Source organism: Myzus persicae, unplaced genomic scaffold (assembly GCF_001856785.1).
Source record: "Myzus persicae strain clone G006 unplaced genomic scaffold, MPER_G0061.0, whole genome shotgun sequence".
NCBI lineage: Eukaryota > Metazoa > Arthropoda > Insecta > Hemiptera > Aphididae > Myzus > Myzus persicae.
This window is the reverse complement of record NW_019104275.1, coordinates 16768-33233: the sequence shown is the minus strand read 5'-3', so window position 1 is coordinate 33233 and position 16466 is coordinate 16768. Positions and strand designations below refer to the sequence as shown.

Genomic DNA, 16466 nt, shown 5'->3' with positions numbered 1-16466 from the left:
GGAACACGTGTGTGTTTGTTTTGGCAGAATTTCGAATGGGGCACCCGTAGGTTTCTGCCATGCCCCGGGGGTGGGGGATGGCAGCACTTGCTCTCCGGTCACCGCGACTTGTCCGGAGAAAAATGCCGCCCGGTGGCCGAGGATCGAACCGCGACCGGCTGCGTCGCAGCGGAAGAGTCAGACCACTCGGTCACCTCGTCCCCCAGAAAAAAGTTTATTTTGCATATAAATGCATATTTGAAAATGTTTGCATATTCAAGCATATTTTGTATAAAAGTTTATTAAGCCAATTATTTTGTTTTAATTTCATTGTTGAAATTATTAGTTCATTACGTATTTTCGGGAAATAAATGTTATTCTCCATATGTTATCGCCAGTAAATTGTGGACTAGTGCCCATGTATCATTTCGGCATTTTAAAATTTATAAATTATAATGAAATGAAAATTTTAAAATGCCGAAAAGTCGAAGCACTATTCCAACTTTAATAAAAACATGGATTGCTCTTTATTAAATATTTACTGTTCTTTAATAAATGTTTAAAGACAATATCTATAATTAAAAATTAAGTTTATCTAATTTTGTTGAATTATTATTTATGGAAGAAATTTTAAAAAAAATATTAAAGTGCATATATTTTGGGTGAAAGAGCATATTTTTGCATATTATTAAAAAAAATAAGAGCATATCAACTATCAAGTGCATATTTTGAAGTTTTTTGATGCATGAATGCATACTATTTTGGCCTTTTTGAGTGCATACAAATCCGGACTCTACTAATAACTTAAGAATCTGAGCTGAGATAAATGTATTGATTTTACAATAATGTTATCAAACGTTTGTGTACACTTTCTGTAAAAAGAACAACACTTTGATCTTAAATTTGATATGATTTCTGGTTAGATCTAGCTAGTACTTTAAAGAGCTCTAAATTAAAATGTATCTGTAATATTTAGTTAAGTACTTATAGATATTTTATATGTTCATTTTTTTTAGTTTGTTTACAATTTCAGTATAGTAAAATTATTTATCTTTGATTCAAAATCTTGATTCCATGTTCTTCATAAAGTGTACCGCATATAACAAATATCAAAAATACGCCAACACTATTGTTTCTATAAGTGTTTAAAGTTAAAATTTTTTACATAATTAAAAAAGAAATGATGAAAATTTAACCAACTATTTTGTAGTTGAAAATGTATGCAATGTTCCTATCATATGTAGTAATTACTAAAATCTTAAAAATATATTTACAAATTTTTTTTTGGACATTTTAAACTTAAATTTTGATGAAATTAAATATTTAAACCAAGAATTGAAGTTTAAATTTTGATAAAATTAAATATTTATATTATAAAATGAGTGTTTCGGTATAATTCAAAAATATTCTTTGTGGTGTCTTAAAAACTTATGTTTTATATTATTTTAACGAATATTTATCAAACCAGGTAATTGTTGAAAGTGTAAATTGGGTTGGTCACTGCATGAGAGTCTTAAATTCACCTGCAGTATTAAATATTAATTACTAGAGTTTTGTTCTATGATTATTATGAACTTATTTAACTTCTCAAAATAAATGAATAAGCAATTTTTTATAATACTCATGTATGTATATTGTCTGTTTAAGGGCATTCAATATTTTCAGCAAAGAAGGAAAAATCAGCCAAATATCACCTATTTCTTCAAATAAAATCTATGTCGTAATACAATTTGGTGTTATCTGTCTGGTCCCTTATATCTATTGAGATTTCTTAGTATGTATCAAACACAAATACATTATTTTATATAAATTCTTAAGGGTTTTTATGGCAGGGATTGCCAAAGTGTGGCCCTTGTCTTAACATTTTTAGTTATATAATAATAAATATTATTCTGTTTTCTGCTCTTCATATTATTTTTCATTATAATTTTGCGGTTTGAAACTCATCGTTGGCCTCCCATGTTATATAGGAATTTTTATTACTTTATAAAAGTTGGGTATATGGTAAATACTTTTTTCTTTAATATTTGTTTTATTTATTTGACACCGGTTGGCAATGTAGTGTACAATGAAATAGAAGCACACTAATGCCTAAAATGATACATTTATTCATATAGGAACTTAAATATTGATTCTATTTAATAAATTTAGCTTAAACTAGAAATATTGTTTGTAGATTCCTTGCCTTTTAAAGAAAAATAATGATTAGATGTAAATAAAATGCCTTAACTATAGAAATATTTATCGATTTATCTTATCATATGCTAATCAAAATCTGTTCTTACATAACATTGAATAAATTTAATAAAAATATTTCACAAAACATTTTAATTATTTATCAGCTCATCTACCGTCCATTTTGATGTCAAACTCGTCGCTTCCTGAATGTGATTTAAATACTTTCGTTCTTCATATTGAAGGTTTATTCCGGTAAGTTATCATTTTTAGATTTTTCATTCTATCAAATACTGTTACTATTTTTAATAATAATAATAATAATAATAATAATAATAATAATAGTAATTTATTATTTGCAAATCAAGAAATAAGAATCATTTATAGTTGTGAAGTATAAAATAAAGTAATAAAGATTGGAAAGTCCCCTATAAGCATAGCTTATGTTGAGGAGTTTTAATTTGAATTCAGCTGGTGACAATAAAAATTAAAAATACTAATCATGTATTTTATTTGTAAACGTTCATATTTCAATAATGTTGATCTGGTAACCCGTCATAACCGCGAATCCAAAAAAGCGAATATCAAAACAGCGACGGCAAAATAGCTAAGTATAAAATATCTTAAAGCCATAATAACGAATGTTCAAAACAGCTAAAGTATATTATTTTAAGATAATTTAATATAAAAAATAAAAATATATTAGGTATCTAAAAAGTATATTATTTCAGAATTTTAATATTATAAGTCAAACATAGTCATACTTCAAATTAAATATAAAAAAAATTTTAAAAAAAGATAAAAGATATATTATATTTATAATTTATACCCGTAGTGATAAATTATAGGCTATGCCTTTCAAATAATTTGCAATATTTATTCCTGTTTATTGTTTTTGAATTTCTAAAATTCTTAATGCAGTACCTTGATAATTTTTCATTTTTTTTTTTGGGGTTTTGTCTTCTTATGTATTGCTCTACTTTCATTTCTGTGTTAGTCTCCTTATTTGAACCCTTCTATGAGTTTCCAAAGTGTTGGGTGACACGATCCAAGTAAATTATTAAAACCACGATTCCAATCTAAATAATATGTAAAAATCTATTAAACATACATAATATATTTTAGATATATTTATTCATAAAAATTAATTACCCTTGGCAGAATTATTAGTCTTTGCAAATCCATCAGGTCATAACAATTCTACATTTCCAAAGGAAATGTTGGACCTCTACGTCGTTTGCGCTCAGTCTTTCCAAGCCAAGTATCTTAAAAGTAGTCCAATAGTGGTCGAAAAAGTTCTTCGTGTTCTATGTAATAATCACTTTCACATAAGTGCTCGAAACTTGCTAGTACGTCAAGTACTGGTACATAAGCAAGTGCTGTGGTGTATGCGACTATAGTATTTTGATTCAATAAGAATATGATGCAGTACTTTTATTAGGTAATAATGCAAAAACTACTGGTATTTCAGTATTATATTTCAATACGTGAATCGTGTTTATTTGTGTAAATATAGAAGGAGCGCTCTTAAATGTACTGTCGGCGAACCAATGTTCAGATTCAGACATTAAATTTAATCCTTCACTTGTACAAAATATTAAAATTCTATTCTTTGTAAGACCGTTAATTTTGTAATTATCAAACAACAAAAACTTACTTCCAATGTTTGTTTGTTTATACATGTTTGGTATTTCTCCTAAATCTTTCAAAGTTAGTGGATTAGGCGAAGAGCCTTGATTACGTTGCCTAGTTCACTGAATAATTCTTTTAAGATTTGATACACTTGTGAGATTGCCTTGAATTACATTTGATGACGTTGTTATTACAATATCATTAATAATTTTACTTGGATTGTGTTGAGTAGTTAAAGCACTTTTTTTCATTACTTCAGTTAAAGTTTTGACTTAAATTTTAGCTGGATTGTGGACATGTATATGTTTGAATGAAGAATCTTTAATAACCAAATCATTTTTTTAGTTAATTCTGCTACTACATTTTTCAACTTCCGATACAAAAACCCATTGTCTTTTACGAGTGGTTTATTTTTTTGTGAAATTAGATATTCAATATATTTAAACGACATATGTGAAACTATATAATATACGAAGTACGCAACTGCGATACTGATCGGTTAAACATACACTGTCACCGTCGCTGTCCGACCATACAATAATGTTGGATAACCCAGCTATAAAACTCATTATCATTATCTCTCTATAATAATATTACTATAGATAAAATAATAAGAGTAATAATTTAAAAATAATATACTCTGGCTGTTTTGAACATTCACTATTATGGCTTTTAGCTATTTTGGCATTCGCTTTTTTGGATTTGCGGATATGATGGGTTACTAGATCAACATTATTGAAATATAATTTTTAAGGTATTTATATTATTAAAATTATCGATGTTAATTAAAAGTATTCTACATAGTTAGATTGCCTCTGAAACAGAACTTTTCATGCCAACATTTCTATGTAAATAAGTTACATTTAAATTAATATTAGGTTTGTAACCTTTATTTTAAATATGATTAGTAACATTGTTAGTTCTAAATGTTTAAAAGGATAACAATACATTTCTATAATACAAACTCTTAACATTAAGTAAATTAAACACATTGTATATAAAATGTTTGTTAGTGATCTTAGGTATATTTATTATAAATTGAATTACATTGTTTAAAATAATAATTTAAGAATGCATATGAGACTCATAAGTCATATAGCTTGTCTTCAAAATACAATACTATACACAATTGATGGATCTAAAGCTAAGTAAATTGTGTGTTCCATATTAATATCAAATATGTTTTGTAGTTCATAAAAAACATGAAAAAATGTTATAATCGTATTTTTAAGGTTATTTATATGATAAGTCAATTTTTTAAGTAAAACCTAAATACTTAACATTATTTGTATTTTCAAGAATAACGCAATTAAAGTTAATAAATTTAGATTTATTTTAAATTATAGTAAATTATTATTAAACCAATCTTTAATATCATTAATAATATAATTTTATCTATATAAAATGTCTTTATTGTTTCACTTTAAATTAAAATAGCAGTATCATCAGCTTAACAAATTATTTCTGCATTAACACCAATATTTAATAGACCCTATTTTATATGAACAGAAGAGAGCCAAGAACAATGCCTTGTGGAACACCATGTGAAATTTCAAGTGGTGTACTGAATTGTTAGACACAATTATATTCAAAAAGAAGTTCCCTTATATTATTTGTACTTACAATTTATCAATGTCAAATTTAGATTAAATTTTTATTATTTTTGAGCCATCTTCTTTTCTGATTTACAATTTCTTAATTATTAGTCTAAATAAGTTAGTATTGTTTTTCTCTGCATACAATCTTGGTTTTTGCAAATATCATTCTTTTGAATTTGATGAGTCCTTCATTCATATATTTACTTAATGTTTTAAGTATTTTTAAGTCTGTTATTATGAGTAAAATAAACTAAAATCATGCATCCAATGAAATATAAAAAGTTTAGTAAAACCACCAAAGTTTATAATTTTAATAAATAATTTAAGTCATAAAATTGCATATTTTGACATTTTTAAATGCATCTATTATTTTGTTGAAATTTAGGTCATTACACACCTGAGTTCTAGTTATTAGTTAGTAATACAGTTCACACATCGTCATTCCTTTTGTATTTAATTATGACAGTAAATATAATATCTTCATTAAAAATATATTTGGTTTTTTAGGTTTTTGGAGAATAATTATGATACTTATTTCACTGACAATTCTTACATGGACGTTGAATACAATGTGTAAGAAGTATACATTTAAAATGTTTATAATTTAGTATTTAAGAAAATAGAAATACATTGTTAACTAAATAAGTTAGTCTAGTTAGTAATGAAAATGTCACTAAACTGTAACACCATACAATACTATTTGTTTATAATATTAAAGTGTATTTTTATTTAGGAAATATGTAATAAATTATGTTTTAATTATAAAATATATATGTTTATACACAAAATATGAAATAGAATTTTGTTAGTTATTCATACTCATTTATGGTTACTAATTACTACTACAACTTTAATTTTAATTTGTTATTCAATTTGATTTGAATAATGGTTATATTATTATTTATGATGAAATATGTTAAGGAACTTTTTTTCTGCACTGTTAAACCATGGAAATGGAACAGTACAGCATCTAGTAGCAACTATATCCGAACCAGTAGTTAACACTAGACGCGATAGAAGTTGGAGCAAAAACATATGCTAATGAAAAAAAAAACAAAAGAGAAACTTAGAGGATCATCAGTGAAGTAGGATGTTGATGACCTATAAACTCCAAAAACTTTACATGAACAAGTGAAAAAGTTTTATTTAAAACTAATAATTATTATTAGAGGTATGGGTGTCAGGGTAATTTGAAATATGAATTGTAATATTAATTGAAAATAGTATACATTTAAATTTTAAGCATTATATTAATGCTATTGTATTAAAAAAATGAATTAATATTCAAATTGCACTGTACAATTAAAATGTATCCGACAATTTATAAATATAATACTCCACGAGAGTGTATGATCAGGGTATGTGTGAAAGAGCACTTGTTATATAAATATAGGTATAACGCTATAACGGTAAATCTTATCGAGGCGCAATAAATTTGATAACAAAAACCCCACAGTTATAATAACAAAATTATTTTTTTGAATATTATACAAATTTTCTTTAAAATCTAAAATTTAAGAAAAATGGCCCCATGTTCTACAAAAACTACAAAAAATGACCTTATATATGAACAAATGTTGAAAAATTCAGAATAAAATTTGGATTTTCTGAATCAAGGGAGCATGAAAATAATTTTTAAAGATAGCATTGTATAGAATCAAAGGAAAAATTGAACAGCCTTATTTAATTCTACTTTTTCAATCTTAGAATTTAAAAAATTGTTTAATTTAATTAATATTTTGTATAATAAGTATTAATCACTAGCACGATAAGAACATATGAAATAATTCTGCTATTGTTAGGTTGTGATATAGCTGCAAAATATCAATGAATTATTAGGTATTTTAATATAATATTAATTCAAAATAAAATATAATTATTAAATTAAAAATTGATTAAACCTTTACCAACAAGTAAACAGTTATTGTATGTCTTATGATTATAATATCTACTTAATATGTATTATTATTTTTTGATAATAATATGAATTATGTTCAAGCTTGATTATTCTTTTCTGTATTTGAATGTGTATACAGTTTATGCTGCCTATCGTGTATGTAGTGTTGAAAGGCCGGTAAGCTTCAAGTACAAGCTGTTTCTATAAAACTGAAATAATCGCGATCTTCTGTTCTTTTTAATTTTACCAATTTTATTATAGGTTTTACCTAGTGTTTTCGAAAATAGTGATGGTGTTTGCAATTTCAATGGTGTTTTTAGCGAAAAAATGTTAAGTCATAAATAATCGGTTAACTCTCTCGGTCCGATTATTTCTAACTTAAAAACACTATTGACCATCGTCCACTACTTAAATCGTAAAAAATATGTAAAGGAACGGGAACGCATTCTTTTTTCGCGACCGGAACGAGGAACGGGAACGAGTTCCTTTTTAAAAGGAACTTTCCCAATACGATAGGACAAGATAACATATCAATTTAATTATTGGAGTACGTGTCTTTTTCTTATTAATTTTCATTTAATCGGATTTTATTTCGTTTTTTTTTTCATAGATTTGGGATGTTGGAAGTATAAACCAGTGGAAACCGTTAATCTTCGTAATCCGATTTCATTTGTTGAAGTGGTAAATTGATAACATTAAATTGTACTAGAATAAATTTATACAGCGGAAACTCGATACTTCGAAGTTTCTGTATATCGATTTTTTTTCAGATCATTCATTCACATATTTTTAATTACCTCAGTAAATCGAAGTTTCTATATTTTTTTTTTTTTGTTCCCTAGACCCCCCTTAGACTTCTAGACCCAAATTTCTATTGTATTTACTATTAATGAATTAGGTACATACAATATAACTAATAATTAATAACTACCAATAATTTATTTTATCTTTTCTACTGCATTTTTCTATCATGAACTTACGAGTAAACTAATGTTGGTTAATTGTTTTATTGTTTAGATAAATGTTATAGTGGTTTTCTGTACGTTACCAAGGGATGTATATGTTTATCGTTTAGGAAGTAAGTTTGAATTAATGGTAAGAAGACTTGTCCCTCCTTTTGAAATTGTACGTCTATTTCATTTATTTATTAACATAAAAGTATACATATTTATGGGTTTTTATTTTTGGCTTTGACGGGAAATTGAGAAAGGCGTGTATTCACTATTTACAAATATAAACCACTGAGCTCAAAGGGCCTCTTCTCGAAATATTGTCATAGTATTTAGTAAGACAAATCTGGACACCGGGTATCTATGACACGGCATGTGCTGAAAATTGGACCAACCAATCCTAAAACGTTGTTTTGATGGCAACGGTAAACTATTTTCTTACAGAACTGTGGCTGATCAGAAGTATGTATGTTAATTATTACTTAGCCTATAAGGTCTTAGGTTATCATATTATTATTTATTAATAACCATGATACATTTTTAGAAGAGATAAGTATTAAGTACAAATAATTTATAATGGCACTTTTGAAAACTAATATTATGAATTTACAATAATATCCTCTCAAAAGTACTAGTAGGATTCACATTCCAAGCTCAAATGATATTGAAGTTGAACTATAGTTATATTGGAAAACAGACAGAAAAAAAATACACATCTTTTAAAACCAATACTACATTCACTGCTCCCGTCAGAACTAATCAATATGATAAAAACTATTCTATGATCGTGTCGGACGTATTAAATATTTTAACTTCCTACTTTACAATTACTACTATAGTATATCAGTATATTATGTACATGTCAGCTATAGCACTCAAAAACATTTTGTAGTTACTCGGCAATGAATAATAAACACAAGATTGCAAAAATAGTAGTCAAATTCTAATTTTGAATAATAATTTGAATTCATCTTTTGTTCTTTGACATTTTGGATAGGTAGATTATGTAGTACGGCTCAAAATTTAAAAAGGCCAATGAAACGAAAATATGAAAAAGTTTTTTCTACAAAAAATATAAATAAGTTGGCTAACAAATTCAAAAAAAAATTTCAAAATTAAATTTTTACGACTAGATGTACTTATGTTTATTTTTCTCAAGCTTATTATGGTCTAAATTAATGGAAAATCCGGGTCGCTTAGAACAGCCTTATTAGCAGTCGTGACCTATCATATAAAAACAAAATGCAATGGTTTTTGCACATGGATTAGTATTTATGAATCAGTTAACTTTAAAATTGAGATTTATAATTTAAAAAAAATATGTGCATAATAATGTAGAAAATAAAATTAAAGTTGTATTATTCTAATTTTCAATTTGAATTTAGAAATCTTTGATTTAAATTTAAATTATTGGTTGTAATTGAAATTAAGTTTGTTATGTAGGTATACGAAAAATACTAGGTTATAATAGAATAAAAAAAAAAATTTCTAATGATGTAGTAATTTATTTTTAAAATAAAAATAATAATATTTTTAAATTAATTTTTTTTTTTATTATTTTTTTTTTTAATTCTTATAAAAACCCATAATCAATCCTAAGCAACAGATGTTTTGAAAATTTACTTAAGTATGAATGTCCAATTGCTGGCATATTTAAAAACAAAAATATTCCATCAAAACTTACCAAAACTCCTAATGATATTACAATCTGTTTTTTTGATGCCAATTGCGCGTATTTTATAGTTAAAAAGTTATATTGATACTAATATTCTGTAACCATAGCGTTAGTGTACGCTCGGTGCGCATTATTATTACACAATTTACACGTTAAATATTAAAAAATGTTTGGTGTGAGCCACCATTTACACCTAGGAGTATGAAAAATAGTTAACATCACTCTCTGAGGCCTGCTTAATATACACACGAAATTTCATGAAAATCGGTCCAGCCGTTTCGGATGAGTTGGGTAACAAACATTTTCCGTCGTGACACGAGATTTTATACACGAGACGAAGATATAACATATATAATATTATACAGAAATGTATGGCTCAAACGTAACTGGCCGGTCGGTGCTCGCGGGTCAAGCGTATCGAGTATAAATTCAACCGATTCACAGGTGACGTATAACAATACGTAAACTATACCTATAAATCACTTATTATGAATTCGCTCACGCTTTTGTGCGTGTCAACAATGGAGTTATGAAAATCTTCAATTTAAGCGCCACCGAGTACCAGGGTCTCATCATGGTGTATAGATAAAAATAATAAAAATAATATTTATCTTATAAGTGATAAACCTCAGCGTCTCTCGTGAAGACATTAGGAGGCATAATAATATACTGTATAGCGAGGGTCGCCAACATTTTACAAGCGAGCTACATTAAAACTGTTGAGTATCTGATGACCGATCACAATTTGTTTAGGTAGGTACTGTTATAAACCCATTTCATTACAGTTATTTAACTAAATCGTAGTCTAAGCAGTTTTTATTATATATATGTATATCTGTCCATTTAATATAATATATATGTATCCGAGTACCCGTGGGAACGAGCACGACGACAGCATAAGGCATTGCGCTGTGTGGACAGTTTTGGATCCACAGCGGGCCGGTCGATCGTGCTCGTCCCCGAGGCACGGGCAGTCGTATTCCAGCAGAATATCAGTCTGAACCTCCTGAACTCATGTTAACAATATTGTTTTACGTTGTTTAAAAATAGAGGATATAGTCAGTTATTTCGCCGAGCGTACTTTTTATTTACTTATTTAATTTGTCGTGTAGACGTTCACAACATTTTTGGTGGCAGCGGTGGGATCACCTGTTGATTCCAGTACCTACCTGTACGCGAAGTATTAAGAATAATCCGTAAAGGGTAAAGCTATATTTCTTTTAGTATAAATTAAACCGAAAAGATTCGTGAAACAATTAGCGTCAACTGTCAAGAGAGAAGAAAAATATCCGAAGTATCAAGAAAATCCGAAGCATCCAAGGAATCCAGGACATCGAGGTACACAGAAACGCCTGTGAAAAAATCGTCAAGAAAAAGGAACACGTAGACACGCAGTACCGCCGTACGCGTTGCGCCGCCGAAACGAATGGTTAGTAGCGCGCGCACACACACACGTAAACGACTCGTACCCCATAGTACACGCGCCGCCGCCGCCATGTCCATAGTGCCGCCCGAACCGAACGGCACGCACTACGCACACACGCACGAATTCGCTGTGTGTAGGTACTATGTAGTAAAACCGAACGTCTGTTTCGCCGCCGTCTGTATAATCATAGATAATAAAGGATTCTTCATTATCTGTGTATAATATATATGTATAGTGCCGCCAATACCGGCAGATAGCCGCTGCCAAGGCCGTATCTGGGGGGNAAAATTAATGCAGCGAAGTCGTTTTCGGTTCTCGTTGACGAAACTACCGACATATCACGCATAGAACAATTGACTCTTTGTATTAGATATATAGATTCAGTAGAGACAACTAATACTATTAATTATGTTTTACGTGAAGACTTTTTACAATTTGTACCGGTTCACAGCACTACTGGTCAAAACCTAGCCTCTGTAATAATAAATTCATTACAAGCACTTGGAATTAACGATAAATATATGGTCGGTCAGGGTTATGATGGCGCTGCGTCCATGAGTGGAAATCTTAAAGGCGTCCAAACTATTATAAGGGAAAGTCATCCAGCAGCACTTTACGTGCATTGTAGTGCGCACTCTTTAAATTTAGCGCTAGCTCATTCGTGCAATGTTCAATACGTCAGAAATTGTATTGGTACAATAAAATCTATTGGAAATTTCATTAAAAGTTCGGCTATGCGGACAAATATATTAAAAACTAAAATAAAAAACATTTTACCTAATACCAAGTGGACTAAACTGACATCAATGTGTGACACTCGTTGGGTTGAAAACCACAACGGAATTCAAAGATTTGTTGAAATTTTTCAACCCATTGTTGAAACTTTGGAAGAATTACAATTAGTTCAAGACATCAATACGTCATCAAAATCAATTCAATTTTATCGAGCAATAGTTACTAGTGAATTTATATTAAGTATGGTTACATCAAATACTCTGTTTTCAATGACACTTCCACTGTGTAAAAGTTTACAATCAGTTAGTTGTGACTTAGTAGAAGCTGTACAACATATCGAGACAATACTAAACGAATTAACTCATTTACGTGAAAATATTGATCATACGTTTAATGACATTTTTGAAAAACCTGAACTTCTTTTAAAATCTATTGACGGAGAAGAAAATATTAGAATTCCCAGAATAGTAGCTCGTCAACAAAATCGTGTGAATATTGTTACTAATTGTCCGAAAACATATTTTCGTATAGCTATTGCAATACCATTTTTTGATGATTTTATAAGACAATTAAAAGAACGCTTCACTAACCATAAAAAAATAATATCTTCGCTGTGCTTTTTACTTCCCAATAAATGTACTAATTCCGAATTAGAAGCAAGTGATTTCGAATTATACTCAGAGTTTTTAGATTTGGATGCACTTTCGAACGAGTTAAGACTTTGGAAAAGAAAATGGTGTGATAAACCAATATTAGAACGATCTCCTGAAATACTTGAAGCATATTCAAATTGTAACAAAAATTTTTTCCCAAATATTTCATTTTTATTAAAAGTTTTGGCAACTTTACCAGTAACTACGGCGACACCGGAAAGAACTTTTTCGACGCTGAAAAGAATAAAAAATTACCTAAGGAATGCAACTGGAGAAGACCGATTGACTGGCCTAGCATTACTCAGTGTACATAGGAATATCGTTGTAGATCCAGAAGAAGTAATCAATCGTTTTTCAAATGAAAAACAAAGAAATATAGAGTTTGTCATATAAAATATAAACCATTTTTCAAACTAAATGTATAGAATTAAGTTAAATAATCTAATTAATATTAAGTCTAAAAATGTTTTAATGTGAATTTCATTAATAAATACTATTTATAATTCTACAATATTATGAATTTTTAACCATATTTAATTACCTACACAATATTATAATACAATTAGAACACACATTTTTGGATTAAAACCCCCCCCCGAAATTAATTTCCAGTTACGGCCTTGCCCGCTGCAGCTGCACTGTTATGCATGCGCGCCAGTGTACGACGCTCGTAATCAGCGCCGTCGTAGTGTTAAATAAACAACATAAAATACGCGATCGTTGCTATCAGAATAAATACGCGATTGTTATTTATTAAATTAAATACGCGATTGTTGTAATCAAAACAAGTACGCGACCGTTGTCTATTAACGACAAGTCGTAGGAAGGCAGCGAAACCCACTATATTCTAGTAGTCCCCGCGCCAGCAATTTTTTGCAGCTGTCCTTGATGCAACCATATCGTGAAAAAATGAGTCTCAACATGCTTGCTAGCTTCGATAATTGTTCCCGAGCCCACCACGTGTCAATAATTATTACAATAATAATATCGTCTCCTCTTTGTGCCGGTGATAATTATTATATTTTCCGACAAACTGCGAACACGGCGTTTCGGTTATACAAATTCGCTACACTTTTTGTGGCGGCGGCTATTAACAGCGACACTGGACGATTCCGAGTGACCGCGGATTATGCAATATTCACACTATTACGTAAACGCTCCACTGAGGGCGGCGCGGTACGAATGGCATAAAAATAGCAATTTCAACGTGGCTTGGAATCGCCAGTCGAGTTGTGAAATACGGCACGTCGGAATCTGGCGAATGCTGATTAATCATACAACGGACAAATAATCGTGCGTGGGTGTCGACGAAGTACACTCGACATCGGATTACAGTTGCTCGCAAGGTATCGGTGCGACGTCAACGGTGGCTCATGGCGAAACTAGAACGCGATGTTAGTCGGACCAACAACAAAACGGACTTCTATGTCAGTGGTTTCCAAACCTTTACGACCACGGCACCTTTAAAAAATTGTTTGTGTTTCGCAGAATCCTAATGTCTAATCCAACTCAACATCAATTTTTCTAAATAAAAAAAGGAAAACCAATTCTCTAAACCCTCGAGTCTAATTCATATTTTAACGATACTGTTAATGACTTTTCAGTTTTCACTATTAAACTTAGTTTAAAAAAAAATTTTCAACCAACAATTTTTTTTTTAAATAACGAACATTAAAGAAACATAATTTTCTCAATAATCACATACATCTGGCGGAACCCTCGACATTGTCCCGCGGAACAAACTTTGGGAAACACTGGCCTATGCAATACCGAGGTTACAACACGGCACGGATTGTCACTACAAAACAATAAAAAAAAATCACAAATTTCAAGTTCGGACGAGACGCGAAGCACGGTCCGCTCAACTTGAGCACAAGACGGAGACACAGGCAGATAAAGGTCGGCGGCGGCGACTTGGCTGGGGCCAACGGTCGCGAGACGTGCTGTCTCGAGGACCGGTTGCCGCACGGCATATTGATAACAATTGTTCCAACAATACAATATAATATAATACATAATATAGATAGAATAAGACACCAAGTACTTGTGTAACCAAGAAATAGATATGATACATTTGTATGTAACAAGTATTATTATACGCTTCGTTGTAAAATCAATACATTCATTATTCATCATTCCGCTCAGGATTCTTTTATAATTAAAATGTCAATATTGATTTGATAATTTTAGGTTATTTATAAAATTATATGTTTCAAGCAGCTTCTATTTAATTTAAAGCCGATGATATACATAATAAAAATTGTATATGCATCATTTTTTAGTGGGAATGGGACTTTTCGGCGCGGGCGATTCGGCGCCGACAGTTCGGCGCGGACGTTTCGGCGATATGTCAATTCGACGATGTCCGTTTCGGCGAGTGACCGTTTCGGCGATACGGCAATCTACCTATCTGTAACATTGTCTCACCGTATGGCGTGTGGTATAGAAATGTTATCTTTATTACTATTGTTATTATTACTACAAGATAAATCGACATCACGATAGTCGATATGGATGATCTGATAATTTTATAATTTTATAATTTAGTTAGTCTGCGGAAAGTGAAGTAGGTACACCTATACGTTGTCAAGTTTTTTGTGTAGGTATTATTTTTTTTATCATTCGTAAAAGTTAAAAAATGTCAAAAGTAAAATCAAAAAGAAACAAAAACGTGATCCCCGTGGATGGTTTTATGTTCATATTTGATAAGCTTAGTGCTGACGAAACTAAACGGTTTTGGCGATGTCGTCGTTAAGATTTGTCTTGTCCGGCTCGAATACATACCAGTATACATGATTTTAAAGTTTTAAATTTTTCTGCTAAAAAACATTGTCATGATTCTGAAGCGGCTAGAATAGAAGCAGACACAGCTATAACGAGTATGCGTCAACGAGCTATTTTAACAATGGAACCTACGTCTTGTGTAATTAATGAATGTGTTAACGGGCTATCAGATGCGGCAAAGGTACACACATTAATTTTTATTTCCCTATCTGGTCCGTATTGTAATAACTAATAAATAATTTTAATTTTAATTTATAGGGCGTTTTACAATCTTCCGAAGCTCTAAAACGACAAGTACGGCGTATAAGAAATAATGAAATAGCAGCTCCATGTGATCCATCAGATTTATTATCTTTACAGATACCCGATGAGTATCAAAATTATTCACCATCAATCGGAGTTAATGAACATTTTTTATTGGCTGATAGTGGGCCTAGCAATGAAAGAATATTAATATTTGGTCGACCACTTGGTCTCAAGTTATTAAAAGATTCGAAAATATGGTACATGGATGGAACTTTCAAATTGGCACCCACTTTATTTTGCCAAGTTTATGTCATTTTAGCTGAATTTTTAGGGGGAGTGCATCCTGCAGTTTATGCATTGCTACCTAACAAAAAGGAACAAACATATGTACAATTATTTAGTATGATTAATCAATTTACAACCTGATCTCCATCCAACATCAGTTTCTTGTGATTTTGAACTTGGAGCCATCACAGCAATAAAAAATTCTTTTGAAAACATTAATATTTTTGGGTGTTATTTTCATTTAAGCCAAAATTTTTTGAAAAAAGTTGGAGAGTTACATTTACTGTCAAAATATAATAATGAAGCAAACTTTTGTGTTGCAACCAAAACAATTATTGCGCTGGCGTTTATACCATTGTGTGATTTAGATATGGCTGCAGATGAGTTGGCAAACGAACTTCCAGATAAGCTTATACCATTATTTGAGTGGT

At 30.1% G+C, this 16466-nt stretch overlaps 1 protein-coding gene across 2 annotated transcripts; it reads left to right on the top strand.

Annotated features, from left to right (window-relative positions):
- Window positions 1-15316: 15316 nt before the first annotated feature.
- On the top strand, window positions 15317-16179 carry LOC111040779. 2 transcript variants are annotated; one of them, XM_022324792.1, is made up of 3 exons: window positions 15317-15685; window positions 15763-15798; window positions 15865-16179. In XM_022324792.1, the coding sequence occupies exons 1-3, from the start codon at window positions 15602-15604 to the stop codon at window positions 16174-16176; spliced, it is 432 nt and encodes a 143-aa protein (XP_022180484.1). In that variant the 5' UTR covers window positions 15317-15601; the 3' UTR covers window positions 16177-16179. The 2 variants fall into 2 exon arrangements, with proteins under 2 accessions (XP_022180484.1, XP_022180483.1); XM_022324791.1 differs by having other exon boundaries at window positions 15763-16179.
- The last annotated feature ends 287 nt before the right edge of the window (window positions 16180-16466 follow it).

Bases quoted from the DNA above. Each gene is read 5' to 3' on its own strand.
- LOC111040779 (XM_022324791.1), top strand. From the start codon at position 15,602: ATGCGTCAACGAGCTATTTTAACAATGGAACCTACGTCTTGTGTAATT. The intron at 15,686-15,762 runs GTACACACATTA...TTTAATTTATAG, and splicing joins GGCTATCAGATGCGGCAAAG to GGCGTTTTACAATCTTCCGA.